The sequence below is a fragment of the Lytechinus pictus genome, chromosome 7 (assembly GCF_037042905.1).
Source record: "Lytechinus pictus isolate F3 Inbred chromosome 7, Lp3.0, whole genome shotgun sequence".
Taxonomy (NCBI): domain Eukaryota; kingdom Metazoa; phylum Echinodermata; class Echinoidea; order Temnopleuroida; family Toxopneustidae; genus Lytechinus; species Lytechinus pictus.
In genome coordinates, this window is record NC_087251.1 from 17,328,035 (window position 1) to 17,354,257 (window position 26,223).

Genomic DNA, 26,223 nt, shown 5'->3' on the forward strand with positions numbered 1-26,223 from the left:
AGCATCCGGGTAACCAAGCTGTCTACAGACCACTCCTGCATCGATCATGTCCCATCCATCACCACATATTGTTCCCCAAACTCCTGATTCTCCAAGAATCTCAACACGACCCTCACCAGGTACAATTCCATTGGAGATGCGAAGACTTCCTGTTGTTATTGAGAAAAGAAAATGGTTGAACTTACTTGGTCATGAAAAGTTATCAAATGAAATGACTATATGTTTTGGGCAATCGGCGACGATCCCTTGGGGCTGGTATATATATAAAAAGCGCTTATAGATACGTCATTCCGATGTATTAAGCGCTATATTAAAGCGGAATATTATTATTGTTATTGATTGCATTCTTGTCATTAAATGTCATAGCGTTCTCGTCTTATCTATGTCATGATAGCGTTCTCGTCATAGTATAAATGTTCTTGCCATTATGTCTTGGCCATGATAGGTCTACCCAGTCTGCATCAGGGCTCTCATGCAGGAAAAATACCGAATTTAAGAATCTTGTTTTTTTTTTACTTCAGTCCTCGTAATGTCAACTTATTCTGATCAAGTCACAATTCACATGGCATTTACCTTTAGACATGGTCAATTTTAGGCCTACTTCGCCAGACATCCAGTACAGGAATGCAGGGATCAGGGAGTAAAATGTAAGTTCTTTTTAAAAATGTTATAACTTAAAGGTCAAGTCCACCCCAGAAAAATGCTGACTTGAATAAATAGAGAAAAATCAAACTAGCATAGCGCTGAAAATTTCATCAAAATCGGATGTAAAATAAGAAAGTTATGACATTTTAAAGTTTCGCTTATTTTTCACAAAACAGTGATATGCACAACTAGGTGAGTCAGTTGATGATGCCCATCACTCACTATTTCTTTTGTTTGTTATTGTTTGAATTATACAATATTTCATTAATAGATTTGACAATAAGGACCAACTTGACTGAACCATATAGTGTTAAACAATGCTAATTTCACATGTTCAGGGAGGAATTAATCGTTGTATCACTTCACAATGAGGAGAAAATTAGAATATTTCATATTTTATATGATAAAATACAAAAGAAATAGTGAGTGGATGACATCATAGTCTCCTCATTTGCATACCAGCCATAATGTGCATATAACTGTTTTGTGAAATTAAGCGAAACTTTAAAAGGTCATAACTTTTTTATTTTACATCCGATTTTGATGAAATTTTCAGTGTTATGCTTGTTGGATTTTTCTCTTTTTATTCAAATAAACTTTTTGTTGGGGTGGACTTGTCCTTTAAAACATCTCCGAATGCTAACTTAATGGTCATTAGTTAATTTCACAAAATGTGTCATCGTTTAAAAAGTCGATTCCAGAGATAATTAGATACAGAGACACTAATGTCTGCGTTCTGAATCTTCCCAACGGCCAACTTTTTAGAAATGAAATCATAGGAAAATTCCTCATAAAGAAAAATGCTTTTGAATTCGAATTAATCGTGTTATTCCTGGGTGTGTTATTGTTCAATCTTTGTGTGTGGGAGGGGGGTCCGTGATAATCATTTCCAATGTTGGATGATAAAAATAAAAATTATAAATTATAATTCAAGATGACCAAAGTAAATATGAGACAGGGAGAGAAGGAGAAAAAAGTAAGAAATCGCGTTCATAGTAGATGTAGGCATACTGATGAAAAATAAAATGCCATTTTGTAGATTTGTTACGTCATCAATCAATCATAATTATCATTACTATTATCATCTTCATTATCATCATCATCATCATCATCAATGAAATCAATGATGAAAATTGTCATCAACACCACCACCACTACAGCATGAGCCAAAGTGCAAATGAGAATATAGTATTTTGGAAAGTACACCATAATAATTTCGAACGCGACAAAAATAACTCTCCCCCTCTACTCACGTACACGCGTTCATGTGAGGTTTTTGCATTCTGCCAACCGACATTATCTACATGAGATGAGGCATGCAGAATATACACGGGCAGGATACACTCCGGAAACTGTGTATCTCCTTGCTCATATTGAATGGAACATGCACTTACCATGCTCGAGCTATAGTTACTTACTCTGCGCTCCAGCATAATGGGAGACAAAATATGTTCCTGATATGAAATATTGCATAAGATAAATGATAGACATTTTGATGAAATGATTGCAAGCAGCTGTATACATGTTGTATGGTCGATTATAAATATCCAGGCCCGTATTCTGATAGCAGGTTTAACTTAAACTCAGGTTTAAAGTTGAGGCTTAAGTATGGATAGCCAATTGTTACATAAATCACTAACAGTAGAGATATCATACTTCAGATCATTTGGCTCTCAAATCATTCATAATTGTCTAGGAAGTATAAATAGATGATTGTCTTGGCATCGATGAATCAGGAAAGAGCACAGTAAACATAAGAAACATACAACTTAATAAAAATTTTGATACTTTTGGCTTCCCATACTTAAACCACAACTTTAAACCTGGATTTAAGTTAAACCTGCTATCAGAATACGGGCCCCAGTGTTTAAGCAAGGAGTGTTGACTCTCTTCTTTGTATTACACACATGTATTAGTAAGCCTGCATTATAGGCCTACTAATACATGCGTTCAGTATGACAAAAACCAGGACATTCCGGGGTTCGATTGGTTTACTCACCTGATCTCATTCGACTTGTATGGAACTATAGAAATGTATGTCTAGTGCATTTAAGCCTACATGATGGAAACACGTCACATTCGTTCAGAATCTGATGGAAACCATTTTTTTCTGTACTACAAAATTATTAATCATTTAAAATAAAAGAAGAGAAAGAAAGAGGTCGTGGTTCAACAGTTACCTCATCGACCACTTATTTCAGTGTTATATACTTTATGCTGACTTATACCGCTAATAATCCAATCATGAAAATGATGAATTGTCATAGACAATTTTTTTTATATCGTGTGTATAGGAATAAATGCTTATGTGTAATTTTTTCAAATACAGGTCTACGCTGATAATAGTGTGGAGAAGGCCCCTAATAATTGGCTTAGTTATAATGGAAAACATACATTATCCTTCAGAGTTCAACTCAAAAGCCCGAAAGGTATATAGGCCTACTGTCAGTCAGAGCAACGAGATATCAACTCCTTGGTCAGAGAACATAGAAAAGGTGACAACGATATATACGAGGCACGCGTGAAACTCTCGCTCCACTGAACAAACGATGCTTTGACCGGATTATCCAAGCCTTGATAAGAATCTGACAAGGTCTGACCTTCGCTAAGGTCAGTCAGGGTCGCACGCGACTCTTATTTTGACGAGCAAGTAAATATGTCCTCAACTCGTGGTCTCTGAGGTCGCGCGACTCGGGAACTTCCCCGATTACGTAAGACCTCCCTGATAAGTGGAAGAGAGGACGGGAGAAAGCATGGGAGTCATTTAACGAAACGGATAAGACGTAAAGACGAATGAAGACACCCAGGACAGTTCAATTAAAAAAAAATATATGCCATCAGGATCTAACTTTCTTTATGGCACTAAATTAAAGAATATGGAGACTGCAGAAAAAAGATATTCAGTCAAGTTGGGCTCATCGGGGTAGCGAATGACAAAAGTAATAAGTGGAAAAGTCACCGGACGATAAAGCACGAGGTCCATGGTTCGAATCCCTACGCAGCACCCACATCCAGGTGTAATATGATGGGTAAGTGATCGAGCGCCTGATCATAGCCGTGCTAAAGCTGGGGTCATTATCATGCTAAGAAGAGCCAAGTGGAAGAAGTTTCGGAACTGAAGTGGCTACCTCCTTGGTAAAATATGGCGTTATCATCATTATTGTTATTAATATTATTATTTCATTATTAACATTATTATCTTTGTTATATTTTTGAACTTAGTAATTTTCTCCTCAATCGGATAGGCTCCCCCTCCTTCTGTCCCCTCTTCTCCCCCTTTCTTTCTTTATTTCGTATTACAAACCCACCCACCCTCACACACACCCTCACTAACACACACACCCTCTAACCGACCCACTCACCCCCACACACTTTTTTTTGTCTTCTCTGTTTTTCTACCTCTTTCTCTCTTTCCTCAGCCCGGGCGTGTTGGACCAGAGTGTTTGTTTATGCCTCGTTAAGCTTTTGTAGATGTGCGACCCACCGTATCACACGACCGACTTTGCAAATATGAAATCATATAATATGCCTACCATTCGCTAATATACACATTGTGTTATTTGAAGGTAGCAAGGGAAGTACTGCCGTATAATAGAATGACTGAATTTCACTGAAATCATGCATTGTCATTCTTCCCGCGCGAGGATAGATTATTTTGTACAATTTTTCATCATCAAAATTTAAAATTTTGGAGTGTACCCTATCAGTTTGAGGTAATACCACCACTTGGAAACCATCATTAAGAGTACACATTCAGACTGTGTCATAATATTGGGATCAGTTTACGATGGATATGATCAATAGGCCTATAATATACGTGCATGCATGCCATGTTCTGACATTGGCTCTTCACATCGGGGCACTCGCACTAGGTAAGATCGTATAGCATAATAATCAGATGCAAGCACGTTTGATATGTATCGACTCTGATTATGCTTGATGCAAATAATACATTTGTCAAATTGGAATTAGATATGTCTTTGGCCAATTCTATTCTTTTGGGGGGTTCTGAACAAAAGATGTATTTAAAGGAGAAGATGAATTAATGAAGAAAGGAAGAGAGAAGGAGACAGAGAGTCATAGGCAAAGAGAGAAAAAGGAAGAAAGAAAGACAGAAGAGAATAAAAAAATGGATGGGGAGGGCGAGAGAGAGAGAGAGAGAGGATATAGGAATAAATAGCTTTAATAACACACTCAGTTGATTATAATCAGGATTCTGGTCATCTCACTAGAATGTATACATGTATATTTCAAGATACATACATACATACATTATATATATATATATGTATATATATATATATATATATATATATATATATATACATATATATATATATATATATATATATATATATATATGTATATATATATGTATGTATATATGTATATATATATGTATGTATATATGTATGTATGTAATGTATGTATATATATATATCAAAAGTGTCTTTTTAGGCTTATCGATTAAAATTTAATTTTAAATATTAATTTTGCGTATTACAAATCAAATATGACTGCCTGAAATGGAATAGTCATTGGCCATGGCCGTGCTCTGGTATTGGTTTTAACGATTAACCTGTACATTGAAACTGAGTCTACACACATAATGACACGATTTGAAAGTAAAAGCCTCACATTTTAATATCGCGCTTCACATCCCTATTTTACTCACACACAGTTTCATAATGTACGGTATCCCTAATTTTCATACATATACACTCACAAATTTATAAACATACATATACATACATATATATATATATATATATATATACTAACTGTTTTTTTATCATGTTTTATGGAAACTGTTCGAAATTCAAGAAAACATTTCATTTCACCCGCAAGAATTGTGTTAAAATCAAGCATACCATGTATACATGTTTCATGATATTATACATTACTTCATTAGAATTTGCGCTTAATAATTTTCAAAAGCTTTAAATGTCCTATATGTGGTGGAGTGATCTTTCCTCTCATGACACAAAGTTTCTACATAACTATAAAACCCCGTCATCTTAGCGTCTATTTTGGACAACACCTTGAAATGTTCGGATGGTAAGATATTGGCTGACGTTTATGCGAAGGTCATCGAATATTTAGAGTTGTAAATCCTGATCAAGTTGTATTTTTTTTAGATAAGGCACCTTTTTTCAGATCCTCCTGATGTGGACTAAATTCATTCAATTCTTGAAAGATGAGTATACAGTCTCTTGTGGAAATGAAGGTACCAAATACAGACATGACAGATCAGTGCTTGTAGCGTGAAGATATCTCCAACCAGTGGCGTACCCTGTATGGGTCACGGTATAAGGGGGCACCAGCAAAAACAAATTGAGTCACTTAGTGGGCTCGCGAAGCCTGCTCAGTAGCTAATTTTAAAATGTGTAATTATTTGTATAAACTTACCCATTTGTATTAATTACCTGGTAAGAATTACGATTATTATGTTTTATGTGTTATTCGTGTATTTAGATTGGGTGCCTTTTACTTTTTATACTTCGCCTATGACTTTGTATCTGCTTGGGGTTTTCGTCGTTTGAAAATAAAATTTATCTATTTAGCATTACACCTAAATTAACCATAGGCCCTAAGCCAATCATGTTTCCTAAAGTTATGAAAAAAATTCTTATGTAATATAATATTAGAAATAATAATACAATATACAATAATCTTTTCTTCTTCCCCCCATTAGATTTCTCTTTCTTTCTACCTATTTTTCTCTTTTCAGCCATTTTTTTGCCAGCCGATTGGGAGGGACACGTGCCCCCCGTAGTTACGCCACTGTCTCCAACATTAATAACCGATTTGATAACAATATGAAAGATATTTACAGTATGAATGTAAGCATAAATCTAAAGTTGAAAGTAAACATGCTATAAAATGCCTATGTAATGAATTTCTTTCATTCACAACTGACGTACGAGATTAGTAAATAAGATGTGATTCTTTTCATCAGCAAAGTCCAAAGTATCATTTTGACCAAAATGTGGTTTATTTTGTGTTATATATGCTTTGAATGTCACGTATGCAATGCATTCATGGAAAACAAATTCCTTTTCTAAATATGGAGCTTATAGTCACGAGGACCAAATATAGAGCTGATTCACGAGGATACCATTGGATTATTGGTCGTGAAAATTATTAGCAATTGAAGATTTGTGCGATTACATGTAAAATAATGATAATATTGATATGTAAAAATATGCAAAATGGGGTGCACTAAATTGTGCTTTATACTGCCTGAGTTGACACCCTATAGCCAAGTTGCGATGAGATTTGACACAAAAATTGGCAAACAGGCAAATGTGTTTCTTCCTTTACAAATATCATCGCTGAAGAGGATTATTTTTCCAAAGGTAATTCTAGAGGCTCTTGAACTGTCAAACAGTAAATGAACCATGCAGTGTAATGTGGTGTAGAAATATCCTTCCCGGATACCATCTGACAATATCTCGGCTTATGTTTTACTCGAAACTGAGTGCTGCTAGAATGGGCTTGTTCTTGGTCAAAATTAATCTTATTGCGTGTGAATGAACAATGTTAGAATGAGGATCATAATTAGGTCTTATCGAATTCTGAGAGAATTAAGCAGTACGTTATTTCTATCCGGCAAAGGAGAACAAATTTCTAAATATTTTACATATTGTGGGTAGAGCATATAAGAAAAATAAAATCACTTATCCCGTTGACTTGCCAATTACAAACGTGGATAGTAAATGCATTCATTCCAAATTCTTTCTGCATTCATACATGGCTGCATGGTCAAAATGGAATCTAGAAATAAAATATAAACTTCTGCACGCCAATCCCTGGACCCAGAAGAAAAGTTCGATGCATATCATGCACTGTGTACTATATTATGCAAAAGCTTGTGTTACTATATGCGTATACAGCCCGATGCTTAAAACTTATTCAATTCCCACGTCTTTTTTAAAACAAAAATGTATGTGATTTGTTCTTTCAGTTCAACTAAACATAGAAATCAATTCATGATGTAAAACAAATAACTTCACATTGCGCTAGTTCCAGGCGATACCACTTGACATGCTTGATGGAAATTATCAGTTCTTCTTGCACCGGCCATCACTTCGAAAATTTATGTTCCAAAATACTCACAAGTCGAGTGATACTTATTTCCGTTACATCAAATGGTTTGTATTCATATAGTTTTCGATATGTTTGCTACAGGTACACCGACCTATCTGCTCGAGGATGGTATGTACGAATCTGAAGGTCGAGTTGAAGCGAATTTCTCCGGCTCTGCCCCGGCTTCATTCTGTGACAGTCTTTGGGGTATTGAAGAAGCCACTGTAATCTGTAAACATTTGAACTACACCGGTGCCGATCTAGCATTGCTCTCGGGATACTTCGGAGACGTTCGGAATGAGTCGCTGAGTCAACCAGCTTATGGTGAACTGTCTTGCACTGGGTTTGAGGATCATCTACTTCAGTGTAACTACACAGATGTAGGCTCTGCATGCCCTCACTCTGGAAAAGGTGCAGGTGTTAGGTGTACAGCATATGGTAAGAAATACTCCAGGTTTTCTTTCAGATTTGAAATGACATGCATGTACTTATGAGTCTGGAAAAGACTTATAGGCCTAAATGTATTGCCGTAAAAAGCAAACTGTACACTTCAACAAGATATAGGTCGCGTCTATATTAGAGAAAAAAAAGCTTGAGTTATGTTTAACTGTCTGTCGCTCAAATTTGGTGAAAATCCATCTTTCAAAATATATTCACCCTCGATTCAATCCTTAATGATTTTATTTTATTTCCGTTTTATGTCAGCAGGGTAGCCCTTTCAGTTACAAAACTGCTCTACCAAGGATCCCTGCACAATAATATTAAAAAAAACAAATACATATAAAAATAGTGCACTTTCACTCTACCCTTTAATAGAGAATCTTCAGTGCAACGCAATGCAAGACAAGTTAGTTGAAATATTGCATACTAAAAAATCAACAATAAAGGTTGGATGAGTGCCAATCTTTTCTAAATGTTGATTTGACCACTTGAAATGGCTCGACCCAACACTTCAGTTGTTGGGTTCAGCTGAATACAAGGTTGGATATAACATTTGGAAAGGTCACTCCTCCAACCTTCCAACTGTTGATTTAACATTATTTTCCCTTTTTTTTAGTGCATGTATGTACTTTTATTATACAGGAAGTCTTCGCCTTTCCAATGGATCTGTACCTGGTGAGGGTCGTGTTGAGATTCTTGGAGAATCAGGAGTTTGGGGAACAATATGTGATGATGAATGGGACAGGATTGATGCAGGAGTGGCCTGTAGACAACTTGGATTCCCGGGTGCTATAGAAGCCATCGTCAATGAAAATTATACACATTCGCAACCACTCTTTGGTCCTGGTTCAGGTCCAATTCTCCTAGATGGACTCGAGTGTAGTGGAGGCGAGAGACATTTAATAGACTGTCCAGTGACAAAAGAATTTGGGATTCACGACTGTTCACACGAAGAAGACGCGGGTGTAAGATGTGACACAAAACGTAAGTGAAATGAAAGCAGAATAAATACACTCTGGGTTCGAATAAATCTAGCACAAAGTTATTTCAAGTGTACCCTTCGCGTTTGGACAGTTTGAGTTAATCGACACCGTCATTGCTTATGACATTTTTACCTTTATCTTGGTTGACTGAAGTGTCATGGTTGGGAATAGTCTGTAACTTCTTGAGGACATTATCATGATTAGCCTTCCATAAAATTGGTAATAGTTCCTGTTCATCTCATGTTATATTTTTATGACAAGGGGTATGGAATTAATCAGTAACAGCTTCCAAACCTGTTCAGGTATACCTAATATATCATTAAAAACCATATACGATTTCTTTCACCGACTTCGAAGCTTTATGCATTTAAACCTTGAATCCACCGACCTAATATAGCTTCTAGCAGAAGCTGAGGTTCTCGGAAAGGCCTATAACCCGATAAAAAAAATCATTTAGATTATCTTCAATAATATTGTATTATCAAGTGGTATCAAGACCAACGTCCCAGTAAAGAAGCATAATATCACAGACTGTGTTCACTTTCCGATTAAACTAATACTGGGAGTACAGTTCGTTTCAACGACACTTACGAATATAAATATATAAACCAAACAAATTTTTGGCAATATTGATCCCCGTGAATGGACTGATCTAGACTGATCAATTTCTCCTTCAACATTGTTTATTCGCTTTGCAGTGATTCGTCTGCAAAACGGGGAATATCCCAATCAAGGTCGAGTTGAAGTTTATCACGGAGGATCATGGGGTACAATCTGTTCTTGGAATATGGATGCTGCTCATATCGCATGTCGAGAACTGGGGTATCCACTAGGAGCGTTGGAAAACACATCAGTAGCTGGAGGGGATGGACGAGTCCTACTGGACGAGGTATTCTGTTCAGGAAACGAGTCTCATGTTCGGGATTGTGATTCTTTAGGGTGGGCTAAGGTTCAAAGCTGTTCTCCAAATCCACATCCATATCAACTCACAGCAGGCGTCATCTGTAATGGTAAGTAGTTGGCATATATTGAAGCAAACTCCATCGTTGCTTTTATCAATTCAGATCAGGTGACCTCAAAATATAAATGAGCACAATATTATGAAATGTCAAAGCATAGAGCTATTATAGCTCCATGGTCAAAGTAAGAAATTAATCAAAATCAGAATGTAAAGGGGAAATACAGTGTCTAAAGTGATGTACTAGTTCTAGAGTATGAAACAATCACTTGAATCCTCAAGACTCAATTGTTTACAAAAAGTATTAAAAACCATTAAAACCCAACATCCTATGAATATGCCGGAGAAATCCGATGCTATGACCAACCTGTTTGTATTTCACGCCGTTCCATCTGGAATATTGGTGTCTTTTTGCTTGAATCGCCGTATGAATCTTAAAATTTTCGTAAATGCGGGGTCCAAAAGATTATCATTTAGAATTTCAGTTCATTTTGAACATTGCTAAGACAAATTATACTGAAATAATACAGAAATAGAGGATTTCAGTAGGACTTGTTGACTTTTATTGATCAAAGTTTAATTTTATTTTTGAACCTTTCACTATTTAATATTGTCACAACAAAAACCACCCATATTCTTTGAAGAGATATAGATGTTTGTCTTTAAAATCTTTTCACTTTTCCTTCATGATAGATCCAGCCAACTTTGTAAAACTTCTGAGTGGATCTACCAGCTACGAAGGTATTGTTGAATACCGTTTTGGATCTGTACCTGGTTTTATATGTGACCCTGATTGGAGTATAGCTGAAGCAGAAGTCGTCTGTCGACAGCTCGGTTACCAGTATGGAAGAAATGAAAGACCAGTTTCACTTGGCCCATTATCTGGGACGATCTTTTATCATGACTATCAGTGTAACGGAACTGAAGAGCATCTCGGTGAATGCCAAGTCTCATCGTCCTCTTACTTTGAATGCGAACCGACAAACATCGCCCAGGTCAGATGTGGACCTCCAAAAGGTAAGAAGGTCAAAAATTTGATTTTGTAATCATGAACTGATATGGTTTAATTTTGAGAGACGAGGGGTATATATACTTAAAAAAACCCCGTTGTTACCGTTTTGACGTTGATATTGTAGCTGTTATTGTTTATATGTTTGCTGTTGATGGTTATAACTCTCGTCTTTCAATCTGAATGACGTGGGCTCGAAATTAACGACATGACTAATTCCATTTTATTGAATTCGAAACAGAGTTTGATCTTCGCCTGATGGGAAGTGACTACACAGAACAAGGCAGAGTAGATGTATACTATAATAATGAGTGGAGCTCTATCACGGACGATTATTTCTTCACTAACGTCCGACAGACAATATGTCGACAGCTTGGTTATGAAGGATCACCTAGTACTTACTACTCGTACAACCTATTTGAGAGTGGATCGGGTAGGATCGTCATCGATGGCTTATATTGCGGCTTCTTTGATTCCAAGATAACCGACTGCAGCATAACATTCACCGGTAATGAATCATTGAATACCCGTGATGACGAACTGGAAGTTTTATGTGCACCATATGGTAAGTATGATGGATGTCTGAAAATCGTAAGGTATGCATGTTACCTTATTACATCTGTTTAGGCAGATTCAGAATGGATGTTACATTCTGACCTATCAAGAAATTTACGATTTAGTAGGGAACCTAAATCCGAAACTTTCATGGCTCGGCAGGACAAACCCACTGAATCAGATGCCCTTTCTGCGCACGAGGAACACTACCGTACACTACCTTGCTATTTACATGACCTGATTCAGACAAAACAATACTGATTCTGTTAACAAAAGTCAAAAGATTGTGACTCCGCTACTTTACGGAATATTTAATGTATTTTGCGTTCAAGCAATATTTCTTGGAATGCAGCATACTTGAACGTTTTTGTTCTCAGGTACGTCGTGAGCAATTCTCCTTTTTTTGTTGTTATATTATTTCTTTTCTATCCTGCATGCAGAGGGAGGAAATCTAGAATAGTGCACATTGTCTTTATTCACATTTATACTGTATATATAATTTTTTGCTTCAGTATCGGTGGCGAACCATCCTGTCCGACTGGTCAACGAGAAAGGTGTGATCAACAGAGATTACGGTCGAGTAGAGATTCTTCATGATGGTCTTTGGGGATCTATATGTGACGATTACACGAACGATGGCACTGCCGACGTGAGTATTGTATTTTAAAAAGAAGATGCAATTAAAACACTTACAGTTGGACTCTGACAATTAATCTGAAAGGTTGTCTACTCTTTCAGGAATGAGGACTATTTTCGATTTTCAAGATGTTAATTGTGTATACCTATATACGTGATAGTCGGGTTATAACTCATACGGCCTGTAATACAATTGATATTAAACATTTTAGTAATCACTTCGCATACGCTTTCTATAAGGCAGATAATTTTTTGTCAAAAAAAACCCTTCATAACTAAGCAGCCTTTGTCAAAAATCGGTGAATTAAAATAGCAGTGTCGTCCTGGGCTCTACACAAACGATTATTTGCATTTTTTCCGGTCCGAATCTTGTAGGACGATGTGCTGTCCTGGTCCACCAACTTTTGACTGACAATGACCTCTAATTTTGTCCATTGTGATTTTACGGGCATTTGCAGAAAGCGTCTGTGAAGTGAATGCTAAAATACGCTAATGTCGCAGCGACGCATCATGTCGAAGAGTGTGACACTGTCCAACGCATCATGTCGCAACTTTTCCAACGCATTACATCGCATGTCCTGACGCATAATGTCTCGATGAATTTCTAACGCAGATCGTGTGTTCAAATTCCAAAGCCCTTTTGAAAAATCTTTCTTTTGTTTCTATTCATAATGAAATGTGAAAAGTGATCACTGATCGAAAATGGCGCTCTTAATCGGCTACCATCGCGTACTTTTGACAAAGTGATGATCCAGGACTCAATTTTGCACAACCCTCGTAATTTCTTTGACCTCAACCAATCACTAGAACGTTTCAAATATATGTATTACATTTACTATAATGAAGATAAGAGATAAAAGGGGGATGGAGTCAAATATTGAAATGATGGTAACGTAAATACCTGGCATAATGCTCCAGGGAAAGAAGGGTAAGGTACAGAGGTCGGACGATCAAAATCATAACTATTTATTGTTATATTAATTTTGTTTTGTTGAGCGAGCGTAATCCCCCTCCTTCCTCCTCAATGCGGATTTATTCCGGTTTTTAACTTTGTCCCAAACACGACTGCACCCCAAACGGCAAATATTAATCAAGGTAATTCAAGTAATTCTACCTAATGGCATTGAAAGAAAAACTTATTTCTAGCTCGCCTTCTCAATATAACCTAACTTGTCAAATTAGAATTATTGTTATCAACATCGTCTTATATTCGAGATCATCCGGCAGTGGTGGATCTAAGATTGATAGGGGAGTGATAGTGCTGTACCAAAAAAGTTCATAAGTCACCAACACTAAAATGATCAACTGCATGGTAGAAGAGGTAATTGGTCACCACCTTGGAGGAAATTGTCCAAAAAGTCATAAAATAAGTGGGTCCACCCATGATACCATCTGGACCCCATTGGAAATAAGCCTTTCGGCTTTCATGGGCTATCCTGTCAAGGTATTTCCTCAATTTCATTGTAATCTCCTGTGATATTCTTGACAAATCAAATCAATCAATCAACAGTTTACAAAATCCGAGTTGATAATTTTAAAAGAGGTATGTTTCAGCTAGCTCATTCGTACACTCGGTTAACTAAATTAAATTAGCATCACCATTAGGTAACTATGAATTTGACCCTTCTACCTTTGTCGCTTACCCCCTCCCCACCTATACATCCTCATTCCATATTCTAGATGTTGAATATAAATTGAGTGAAAACGTATATCATAAACTTATTTGAACTTCAGATTCCTTAAACAATATCACTGCGACATTATGCGTCACTCTCTAAAAACAAAATTTTACCCAATATTGGGTAGAAAGGGAACATGCATGTTCCCGGGTATCAGTGCTTTATCTTTTTACGTAACCAACATGCATGTTCCCATTTTACCCAATATTGGGTAAACCCTTTTCTTAGAGTGCAGGACATGTGACGTTATGCATTGAAAAAGTTGCGACCGTATGCGTTGGCTTTGACATTATAGAGAGTTTGCGCAGCGCAGCGCAGAATGAATCCTTCAACGCAGCAAATGCATTGAAAATGCAAGTCAAGTCACAGTGAAGTCTTTGTCGAGGACGGGTCACGGTGAATCGGAACAGCAGTTTCGTCCGACGTTACAGAGCTGACGAAAAATCGCAAATAGGTCGTTTGTATATAGTCACAGACGAAACTCATGTTTCGATTTACCGAAACTCGACAAAGACTTCATTGTAGGCCTAATTCGACTTGTTTTTTCCAGTGGATTTGCTGCGTTGTCGGATTCATTCTGTGTCACTGTGCGAAAACTCCCTATTATGCCGTGCTGCGATACTACGTCAGTAAAGCAATCATGATCTGTTATGCTGAATGCTGGATTGGAAAATATGAGGCAATATCCTCGTCTATATAGTCAAGAGATGCGGAGATGGAAGTTCTGCACCTATATTCTGATCCTGTTCTAATATTCACCTTATTCACAGCTCATCTGCAGTCAACTAGGGCATGATATTACTTATGCAAGAAGTCTCCGACCATCATCGTATGACATCCCTTTTCCTGTCAGGGAATGGTTTAGTTTTATATCATGTAATTGGGATTCACGATTCATCTTCCAATGCCGTTTTTCGCCCTGGGGATATGTGGATACAGATTGGTGTTACAGTGGGAGACACGCTGGAGTACAGTGCATTGAAACTTTGCCATTCGTCACGACTTCAGGTAAATTGTTAATGTGGGTTCCATCTTAAAGTTTGTTCTCGCTAGTTTTTAATGATACTTGATATTTCATCCATCTCCATTTTCGCTTATTGATGATAAAAGCATGGGAGGCTGCACAAAGCTCGACATCATCATAAAATGAACGAAATTACAGATCCTCGATCGGTACCTTATCCGGTCACGTATAACCTTTTTGTTCAGAGTATGAACACACACAAGACGAGCATCCAAAAGGAATTTGAAAATGATAACTTTTTTTTACTTCAAATAATTTATTTTAACTGCAAATGAAGAGAAACATGGTTCTGCTTACAGTGCACACCACAACTTCCAACATAATTGTGTTCATCCATTCGATTTTCTTTTATTTTCATTAGTTGTCTTGAGTCCCTCGTATCATTGCGAACGTATAAGGAACGACATAGGCCTAGTTGTTAAATCCGAGAGCAATAAAACATTGGGAATGGGTATAATAATCACCATTTGTAAGAATAAGTATTAAAGACCCACTTTTGTTTCAAAAGATAACTGATTTATGTTTAACTGCCAGAGTACGACCGTTCAAACCATGCCAACTATGCGGATGAAGTAACAACCAACATTTACATGTACTAAAATTTTTGATCTCTTCTTTTCGATGAATTTCTTGATATTGCTTGCATTCTCACTCTATGCCCCCTTTCTCCCTTCTTCTCTCCTCTCTCTCTTTCTCTCTCTCTCTCTTTCTTTCTCTCTCAGCATCTCCTTTCCTTTCTACAGAAGCCCCAGTGATACCTGATTCTTCGTCACCTATGCTGACACAGTGGGAAATATTTTTGATAGCTGTCGCTTTCTTGGTTCCGGTGATGTGTGTGATCATCTGTTGCTATCAACGACAACGATCAAAAGGATCGGATAGGCGGACTTTTGCTGACAACACCGTCTACTCTTCGTCTGCGAATAATGGAGCAGGATCTGTGATAGTCGCTTCGCCTCCACCTCGCTATATCTCCTCTCCATCACCTCCGACGGAGCTACCGCCGAGCTACGATTCAGTAATGCACCCATCGGATCAAAGTTATCCACCAACAGACAATGTTAACCTTTCAGTAATTCACCCATCGGATCAATCTGATCCACCAACAGACAATGTTACCCCTTCAGCTATGCACCCGTCAGATCGAACTGATCCACGAACAGACAATGTTAACCTTTCAGTAATTCACCCATCAGATCAATCTGATCCACCAACAGACAATGTTACCCCTTCAGTTATGCACCCATCAGATCAAACTGATTCACCAACAGACAATGTTAACCCTTCAGTGATTCACCCATCAGATCAATTTGATCCATCAACAGACAATATTACCCCTTCAGTTATGCACCCATCAGATCAAACTGATTCACCAACAGACAATAATAACCCTTCAGTAAGTCACCCATCAGATCATTCTTATCTACCAACAGACAATGTTACCTCTTCAGTTATGCACCCATCAGATAGAACTATCCACTAACAGACGATGTTGAAATTAATTCCAGTGATCCTATAATAACCGCATTCAATCATCTCAAATCGACACCGATGTATCGAATGTTGGAACTCGTTCAGAACCTTCTCTGACTTTAATCGAAGACAATGACACTTCATAGGTGTTATAAACATGGTAAATGACACACAACCAATCCGACCAATTAAACAGCTATTACGTTAACGGCGCCATCTTGTCAAACGAATCTCCTGTTCTTTAAAACATTACTCATGCCGAGAGTGTATTTCCAACAATCATGATGTTGTAACTCTGTAAGGTGATCATTATTCATGCATTTTCTCTGTATTTGCATTGACTTAAAATGGACGGGTTTTTTTCGTTTTGAATGTTTCTTTTTTTTAATTGAAAGGGATGAACACTTCAAATATGATAACTTCAAATATTTTAATTACCTTTTTATAACATTGAATATTTTCGCAGGAGTTTCTACATTTATTGCATATTATGCAAAACATATTTACAATACATGAACATAATCATCACATGACGTGATAAAATAATATTACCATGTGGCAATTTTATAATATAGGAATAACGTAATTTGGACATAAATACAATTTTGTAAGCACATAGTATAGTGAAATCTTGAAGAAAAAAAATGCACAGACCACTTACAAGGAAAAAAATGCTTGAGACATAGCATAGCATGACAGTACTAATATGATAATTATTACAGTACTATAGTAGGCATGCCAGTATCCCAAATGTATCATTAACCTAATTACTTCAAAGTATACCGTTTGGCATTTAGGCCTTATTGATATAGATGTGAAAAAAGCATATATTGTACAAAATATTCATATTTAGGCCTACATAATGTATAGTACATGGGTGGAAACGCTATAGGATGCATGGCATAATGCTAATGTATTCTGCTCCTGAATGAGGTGTTGCCAACTACGATGTTGACAACAGTCAATGTAAAATCATGATAAGTTGGTGAGAAGCCAGTAATCGACTAATGAACTTCTCAAGTTTGGACTCTGCGCTTTCACTCGCGAGCTTCTCCCATCTGACTCTGTCTCATTACAAAATTCAATAAATTGAAATTGTTGTAAGGTTTATATTCAATAAATTAATTTTATTCAAGAAAAGTCGGGTGTTTGAAATAATTTTTGATTTCATATTCTCTGCAAAAGTAAAACGTTTCAGATTTTATCTCATTTTTTAAATTATTATTCATTTATTTATTCATCTTTTTTACTTTTTTTTTTTTTTTTTTTTTTTTTTTGGGGGGGGGGGCATTTTATAATCCACACAGCTTTTCAAGCCTGTACTTTTCTAAACAGACGGAGGAGGTTATCAGTATGGTCCTGCTACTCCTGTGTATCTGGAAAGAAGATTGAAGTTGAAGTCAGAAAAATAAAACCTTAACTAAAACCATTACTCTATTAATTTTGACGGATTTCATCAAAGTTGAATATTGAAGTGTGTGTTGTCTATTAAATGTAGGACTGAAAATAAATAAATTGAGCCAATCTACCCCTTTTTACACTGGGTGGCTGGTGACGCCACTGTAGGAGCCCTGGATGATGGCAGTTTGCACAAAGTGTGGTTGAATGAAGCACCCCCCCCAAAAAAAATGAAAAGAAAAGAATTAAATAATGAATAAAAGAAACGTTTTTATTGCTCCCAAATGAACACATTTTACGGGGCGCGCCTTCCCAATTCCCTGATTGCGCCCCCCCCCCCCCCCCTCGGCCAAAATAACACAGAGTTTTTCATCTGAAGAGCGCCGAATAATTGACAATTTTGTATGTTTTAACAGTATTTTAATATCAAGTTAAATGGTTTTAGAATGCTTTCAGATGTTTATTTAACATATTTTGCATTGCATATATATGGGGAGGGGTTAAATCGATATGACCCCACTCTCATACTTTTTATGAGGCGATGGCCCCTGCACCCTAGGAACGACGCCTCCGTTCAGAGTGATTCAAATCTATTCACTACAATACTCTATCTCTATAATGTGTTAAACAGGGAAGCGATCTCGGTCATGTTCTTTTGCAGTCATATATCTACACAGGCGCGTAGCCAGGGGGGGCGGTGGGGGCGGTCGCCCCCCCCCAAAAAAAACGTCCCCAAAAAGAAAAAAAAGAAGGGAAAAAAAGAGAGGAGAAAAGGAAAAGGGAAGGGAAGAAAGGTAGCTTTGTGTTTTTTTTTTCTTTTTATTCTTTTTTTTTCTCAAAAGAGAAACTCCTTCACTCTTGCTCTAAATTTATGATTATGAATTTTGCTTCCGCGCTGCGCGCGGTTAAATGAAAATATTGAAGATCTCCATTGTTTCCCCCACCCTTTCTCTAACCCTGTTTTTCTACCTCAGCTATATGTGTTTATTGCCAGTTAAAGTTCAAATGTATACATTAGGGCATGGAATTAGAGTAAGGTTAGGCCGTAATATATGAAGTTATCTTTTTTTTTAATTGATCGCGCAACTTCTGGTCGGGTCGGCTCCGGGCGGGTAAAATCTTTATATCAATTTCTGCCGTCACCTCCATAAAGTCAACTTCTCCCGCTTTTCAGCTCATTACTAAACAACCATAATTTTTGGGGCAAACAGGTTCCTAATCCAAAAAGAGGAAGGTATAAAATTCGTATCGTATAAGGGTATTAAATAAAAAAGTACAATATTTTTTATCAAATTCTATTCAACTTCATGTCATTTCCCTGTACATTCATCTCCTGTCTTGTTTTTCGCCCTCAGTTTGAAATTTTGAATGACTCTTAAGTTTCTTTATAATTCAAAATGAAGCGCTTCAGGATAAGTCAAAGAAATTAGGCATCCTTTTTATATAATTTCAATAAATCACAGAAGTTTCAACTTTTTGCGCACTATTTTCCTTTTAATGAAGTTCAATAATCTTAGAAAATTAATTGAATTAGAGCCGATGGGGTATTGGAGATATCTGTATTATTTTGATGAAACATCCGCCCTTTGCAATTTCAGAGTTTCGTTGCTCTGCGCGGGGAGGAATATCTTCCTCCTGGCATATACACTTCTTCTCCTCTGTTTTGCCAGTTAAAGATATGCACTGTCGCTAAATTGTTTGTAATCAAATCTGATCTTTCCAAGGGAAGTATTCAATATATGTTTGAGAATATCCTTTTCTCGGGTACCTTTTCATGGCAAAAAATTGATAAAACGCTTTAGCTTCCGCACTTCGCGCGGGGTTATTATCATTTTAATTTCCTCCATTGTATTCCTTTTTTGTGCGTTCATAATCTTTTTTTAAATCAAGGTTCATGAAAACCAGGTTCAAAATCACAATATAGTCAACTGAATTGGAGCTGATATAGATACTAGAGACAAGAGAGACGACTCCTTTTCATTTTAATTTATGAAACACCAAAAGCTTCGCGCTTCGCGCGGGAGAGGGAAACTCCCCCTCCCTGCATCCACCCCCTAGGGAGCGCGCTCTGTAAGCGTTGGCACGCTTCGCGTGTATTTACCGCCCCCTCCAAAATGAAATCCAGGGGAGCGTTTCATCAACATTTTTGTCTGACAAGTTGTCAGATCTGACATCTTTCCTGGATTCTGATTGGCCGAGAGCCACTGTTACTATGGTAACTGTCGGATAAAACAGGACTTGTCGGATAAAACGTCTGACAAGTCCTTCATGAAACACTCCCCTGGCTACGCGGTTGTATCTGCATGTTGAATATCCCATTCAGGAATGTAAAGATGTTGTAGATGGACATAAAAGGAAGTTAAAGTGCTTTACATGCTAGATTTCATTTTGATTTTTTTCTTGTCACCACATTCCTTCATTATGTTTTTCAGGAGGTAAAGGTGCCCACCGTGCCATTAAAGTCCCCAGTCCCTGTCAAATTCTATTATTCCTGATATTTCACTTTCATAGGTGAAAGAAATGAAACGCGGCTGGAAAGATTTTCAACACAAACCCATTCCTAATAGTTGCCCCCTGTGAAATGAAACCACATGGCCTCATCTATAAGACCCCATTGCAAGTCAAAAAATCAATCGCAAGTCCCAAATGCGCGCTGTTGATTGGTTGAAAATCAAGTTGCGCATGATTTTTAGAGTTGCGATTGATTGCAACTCTTTCTGCAACGGGCAGATTGGTGTTATGGAGATGAAATGGTTATAAAAACCGATTCTTAAGTATTTTGAATATGCGATTTTTTTTTGCTCGGTCGCTACGCATCCTATTGAAAAAATGAGCATGAAAGGGGGGAACTATAGCTGCTAGGTCACCCTTGCTGGATACGATAGGCCATTTTCATTGTACCTTAAACCAACATTCAACATATTTCAAGTCTATAGAACCGCGCCTGCCTCGGTTACTTAGATGTTAAGTGAATTTTCCTCAGGTTTACAAGGGTCACCGCATGACTGCATTACGTGCGGCCTTGAGAAACGGGCCAGGCGGCGATTCCGGGAGGCGATTCCACACATTCTAATTCAGGCCTAACGCAACCTAATTGCGTAAAACCCCTAATGGCGTATTTCATTCAGTAAACACCCGATTAACACAAAGTCTAATGGAGCAAATATATATTAGAATGATGACTAAAATCTGTATTTTAAACCTTGAGATGGGATTCAACTTGATATCCTAACGTGAAGGGCTGGATTTAATTTGATGCCCTAGCTTACGTCGAATGAAGATGAAAAAAACTTTTTTTTTTAAAGAGCAGACGTCGTAGGCCCTATTTGCAGCTGAAAACGGACCATTTTACGCTTTTTGTTGACGCACTCGCCGCGTGATACGTTTAATGTGGAGATCGCCACCCACCCCCCCCCCAACAAAAGAAACCCCACTAATAATAATAATAATGATAATAATAATAAAAACAATGATAATAATAATTCCCGACACCCTCACACATAATACCACTCTCATGCACCCCTCCCTTTGAAATAGCCGAAATAACAATTACGGCCCCTACTCCACTTTTATAAGTGGAGTAACAAAAATTTTCCCTGTATGATTCTTTTTCTTTGATAATGATAGTAAACAAAGTCCTTGTTTCTTTATGTCAAAATCCAAAAGTGTTTTTAGAGGACTGTAGACAGTTTTGAAGAAAATGTAAGAGTAAGTCTAGGATTATTGGCAATTCTTCTATTCTGCATGATCAGTGGCGTAACTACGGGGGGGGCATGGGGGGCACGTGCCCCCCCCCCCCCCAATCGGCTGGCCAAAAAAAAAAAAAAAAAAAAATGGGGGAAAAAAAAAGGGAGAAAGGAAGAGACGTAGTGGGGAAAGAAGAAATTATTGTTCATTAAAATGTTATATTATGTTATGTTACATTACATAAGAAGCATTTTTTCATTACGTTATGAAACATTATTTGCTCAAGGCCTTTGTCTTCAATGTTCCTGGTGCTCGCATAGACTGTTTAACGGGATACCCTGTTGTACTAAAACCTCCAAATTCTCAAATCAATATACACCAAATATATTTCCTCGCAATTCGAGTTATTATTGTTTTATGTAGTGACATTTGCTTCTTTTTCATGACTATACTTAAAGTGATTGCCCTATTTTAAGGTCTTAATATACAGATATAAAACATTTCCTGTCCGTGCTAACGTTCGCATTAGTTGATTGGTGAGATGTCTGCTCTTCATGAATTCCTAAAATCTGTCCTTAAAATGTCAAATTTTCTGATCTGAATATCAATTTTCAGCTCGCGCTTGACGCTCGCATCATTTGGTTAGTGAAATACGTAAGGTCTTAGTGAATTCCTACAAACAAGTCTTAGAATGCCCCTCTTCAGGTGTGAATTTCAAAAAAATTTAGCTCGCGCTTCGCGCTCGCAGTATTTGATTAGTGAGATGCGTATGATAATCATGATTATACAATGACTACACTGTTAGAAAATTTATCCTTAAAATAAAAGAAGTTCCTGCAGCAGAGTCTCGAGAACACCTGAAATCTTACCAGATTGCGTAATCTTACAGGAAATTGGTATTTGGTGTATGGAACCTTACAAATTTCCTTTAATAAAACACCCTTTCCCCCCTTTTTAACAGACCTGTTAAATTGCAGAAAAATTCCCGTTTTATGAATTTACAGAATGATTCTGTTATTGCTTTTTGCAAAATCTTCTTTCTTTTTTCTGTAAAATCAGTTTTTTTTTAACAGTGTACAAAAAGTGCTTCATGTGTTTAGATGTAATTCTAACAAAATCAGCAAAGGATGGCACTAGCATTAGATGACTATGCTGAGATATTTATACTCTAAATGGATTCCTAAAATATAGTCCTTAAAATGTCCCTGTTTGGGTCAATATATACAAAAATTTCAGCTCGCGCTTTGCGCTCGCATTGTTTGTTTAGCGAGACAGATCATAATTACAAAAAAATTGCTTATAATGTCCATTTTAGGTCTGAATATCAAAAATTTTAAGCTCGCGCTTCGCGCTCGCATTATCTAATCAGTGAGATACATATCTGTTTAATGGCACTGCATGTCCTTAAAATGTCTCTATTAGGTCAGTATACCTGACAACTGAGCGCGCTTCGCACGCTCCCTAAGTGACTCGAAATTTTTGCTGGTGCCCCCCCCCCCCCAATGCCGTGACCCACGGTACGCCACTGTGCATGATCATTCACATGAACTACTACATATTGCTCTCCAACAATAAAATTATTATTGTTCATTAAAATGTTATATTATGTTATGTTACATTACATAAGAAGCATTTTTTCATTACGTTATGAAACATTATTTGCTCAAGGCCTTTGTCTTCAATGTTCCTGGTGCTCGCATAGACTGTTTAACGGGATACCCTGTTGTACTAAAACCTCCAAATTCTCAAATCAATATACACCAAATATATTTCCTCGCTTTGCGCTCGCATTGTTTGTTTAGCGAGACAGATCATAATTACAAAAAAATTGCTTATAATGTCCATTTTAGGTCTGAATATCAAAAATTTTAAGCTCGCGCTTCGCGCTCGCATTATCTAATCAGTGAGATACATATCTGTTTAATGGCACTGCATGTCCTTAAAATGTCTCTATTAGGTCAGTATACCTGACAACTGAGCGCGCTTCGCACGCTCCCTAAGTGACTCGAAATTTTTGCTGGTGCCCCCCCCCCCCAATGCCGTGACCCACGGTACGCCACTGTGCATGATCATTCACATGAACTACTACATATTGCTCTCCAACAATAAAAATGTGTTCTATACATAGCAATAGCACTTTAGAACATCAATATGTAAAAATTCAAAAGATGAATTTAAAAAGGAAACCTTGAACTTATTAAGTCTGCCCACTGGGCAATTTGTTACCGATTGCAATTTTACCGGTTATTACCGGTAATATCACCCGGAAATTTGAGTAACACCAAATATTACCGTTATTACCATGTTATTACCGAAATTATAATTCCTGTTGATACCTGTTACTGTTATCACCCTGATGAAACCTACATTTACCTAGTTACAACAGGGTGATGAGGGGTAATAAGGGTAATGTTGAATGACTTTGATTGGTTATAACATTGCAAACTTTAGTAATAAGAGCAATCTTACAGCAATCCCAGCGAAATTTTCAAAGTCCAAAAAATTACTGTTATCACCCTGATGAAACCAACATTTTACCCAGTTACAAACAGGTTGATAAGGGGTAATGGGTAATGTTGAAACGCTTCCATTCCCAGACAGCAAAGTATCTGGATCACATACGGTTCTTATCTGGGATATCTGGGTCCCATATGGGCCCACATGGAACCCAGATGAAAACATATACTTGAACCCACATGGTGCCCAGATAGGACTCAGATGGAAACGAGACCTCCAACCCATGCGGAACCCATTAATATTGGGTAAATGGAGTAATATCAGATGGTAATATCAGGAAAATGCTGGGAATATTAGTTACTCATGAATATTCATTACTACAATAAATGGCCAAAATTTTAGCTAATATAGCTGTAATAATTAATGTGTTTATGTTTATGCAATTATTCCACCCAGAAAATTTTCAGAAAAATGTGTAGTTTATATATCATATTAGTCATAATCATGACATTAATTTTAGAAAAATGTTTTAGGGTTGAATAATTGTTAACCATAATTTGTCAAGTGTTGTAAACTCGCTCAATATATATATAGAAGTAAATGACAGGGTTTGGTGGATAGGTGTAGGATAGGATTAGGATTAGGATGTAGGATTTTAGGATAGGATAAGATGATATGGCTTAGAGTATGGAGTTGTAAAAATGTGCTTCAATGACCCTAATGACACTAATTGTTTTTTTAATGAGCCGACATTAATTGGGTAATATTGGGTAAACAGAGTAATATGAGGTGGTGATATCATTAAAATGCTGGAAATAGTAGTTACATCATACTGAGAAATATTGGGTAAATGGAGTAATATCAGGTCCAGGTAATAAGAGGGAAGGATTGGTCTACTATTTCCCTGTTATTACCCACTGTTGTTACCGTAGTAATATCCATGTTATTACCTGTTACAACCCGGGTAATGTCAGGTAAAATGCCCAGTGGGTGAATTCCATCAGAGAATTTTACCAGGATGGGTTTGAACCAAAGCCTGGGCCCGTTTAAAAAAGGACTTAATTTACAACTGTTGTAACTTTGCCATTATGGCAACTACCATGGTAACAGGGCTCAGCGGCCAATCAGAATCAAGGTTTCCATGGTAGTTGCCATAATGGCAAAGTTACAACAGTTGTTACTCTCCATGAAACGGGCCCCAGTTCAGACTTTGTGTAGGTCTATACGATTGTGGTTCGCTGAGCGGGTACACTGAGAAAGTTTCAGTAATAGAAAAAAAAATGTATGCGTACTCTAGTTAAATAACACTAAATCATAGCAACAACTTTAGTGTCGTATGCCAGAAGTGAGCATTTATTTTTGTCAATTTCTGCATTGTCCCTGATAACCCATAGTTTAACATTAGGCCTATATTCTTTTACATGTATTTAAATACATACACTCTAGTAATGTTGTAGCTGTAGAACCGGCCATTTTGTCGTTTTTAGCAAAACTGCCAAGGATTGTCAAATAATACTACGGTATGAGGTATATTGTGAAAGAAATCATTCAGATCAACTTACAACTTTTTTCCCAATCGGTCAGAGCTTTTCAAGTCAATGCTTTGAAACATTCAAACTATACATGTATGACTCAAAGAACAAAGGAGGTTTAAACAAACAAAAATTAATGCAGTTTTCTTCAACATTATGATCTTCCTTGGCTTGAAAATAAAAAATGTTTCTCTTTGGAGAATGGGAATCTCAGAGTTATGGAATTCTTCTAAAGAAGCTGATCCTAATTTCATTTTAAGAGCTTTGAGTCAGTTGAACAGTATATGCAGCATTAGCTGTACCAAGACAATTTATCAAAATGGATTGAACCCAGTCAGTAGGAGCTCCCTACATCAGAGAACGCAGGCACAGCAGAAATTGTCAGCATCTTCATGATGTTTATATTTTCTATAAATTCTATTTTGACTTGAGGTAATTATGAAATAAAAAGCTTTTTGTGCCCTTCGCCCCCCCCCCCCCCCCGGCCCATTGCAAGTCTTTGCTATTCCCAAATCCCAGATCAAGTTGCGCGCCTCCGCTCTGGACAGATCCATGCAAGATCGCCGAAAAATAAGAGTGAGTCGTTTGTAGCTAGCTGAAACAATTCCTATCAACGACTAACTTTTGCTAGATCTAAGTGAAAGAAGTGTTCCTGAT

The 26,223-nt window shown here is 37.2% G+C and overlaps 1 protein-coding gene across 3 annotated transcripts; it reads left to right on the forward strand.

Annotated features, from left to right (window-relative positions):
• Window positions 1-3,542: 3,542 nt before the first annotated feature.
• Window positions 3,543-17,625, forward strand: LOC129265443 (deleted in malignant brain tumors 1 protein-like). Of its 3 annotated transcripts, none has more exons than XM_064102108.1 (9): window positions 3,543-3,674; window positions 7,837-8,172; window positions 8,818-9,159; window positions 9,857-10,168; window positions 10,810-11,133; window positions 11,367-11,690; window positions 12,193-12,329; window positions 14,766-15,003; window positions 15,742-17,625. In XM_064102108.1, exons 1-9 carry the CDS (start codon window positions 3,668-3,670, stop codon window positions 16,500-16,502), a joined length of 2,781 nt encoding a protein of 926 aa, XP_063958178.1. In that variant the 5' UTR covers window positions 3,543-3,667; the 3' UTR covers window positions 16,503-17,625. The 3 variants fall into 3 exon arrangements, with proteins under 3 accessions (XP_063958178.1, XP_063958177.1, XP_054759411.2); XM_064102107.1 differs by lacking the exon at window positions 3,543-3,674 and adding an exon at window positions 4,194-4,517; XM_054903436.2 differs by lacking the exon at window positions 3,543-3,674 and adding an exon at window positions 4,194-4,517 and having other exon boundaries at window positions 15,763-17,625.
• The last annotated feature ends 8,598 nt before the right edge of the window (window positions 17,626-26,223 follow it).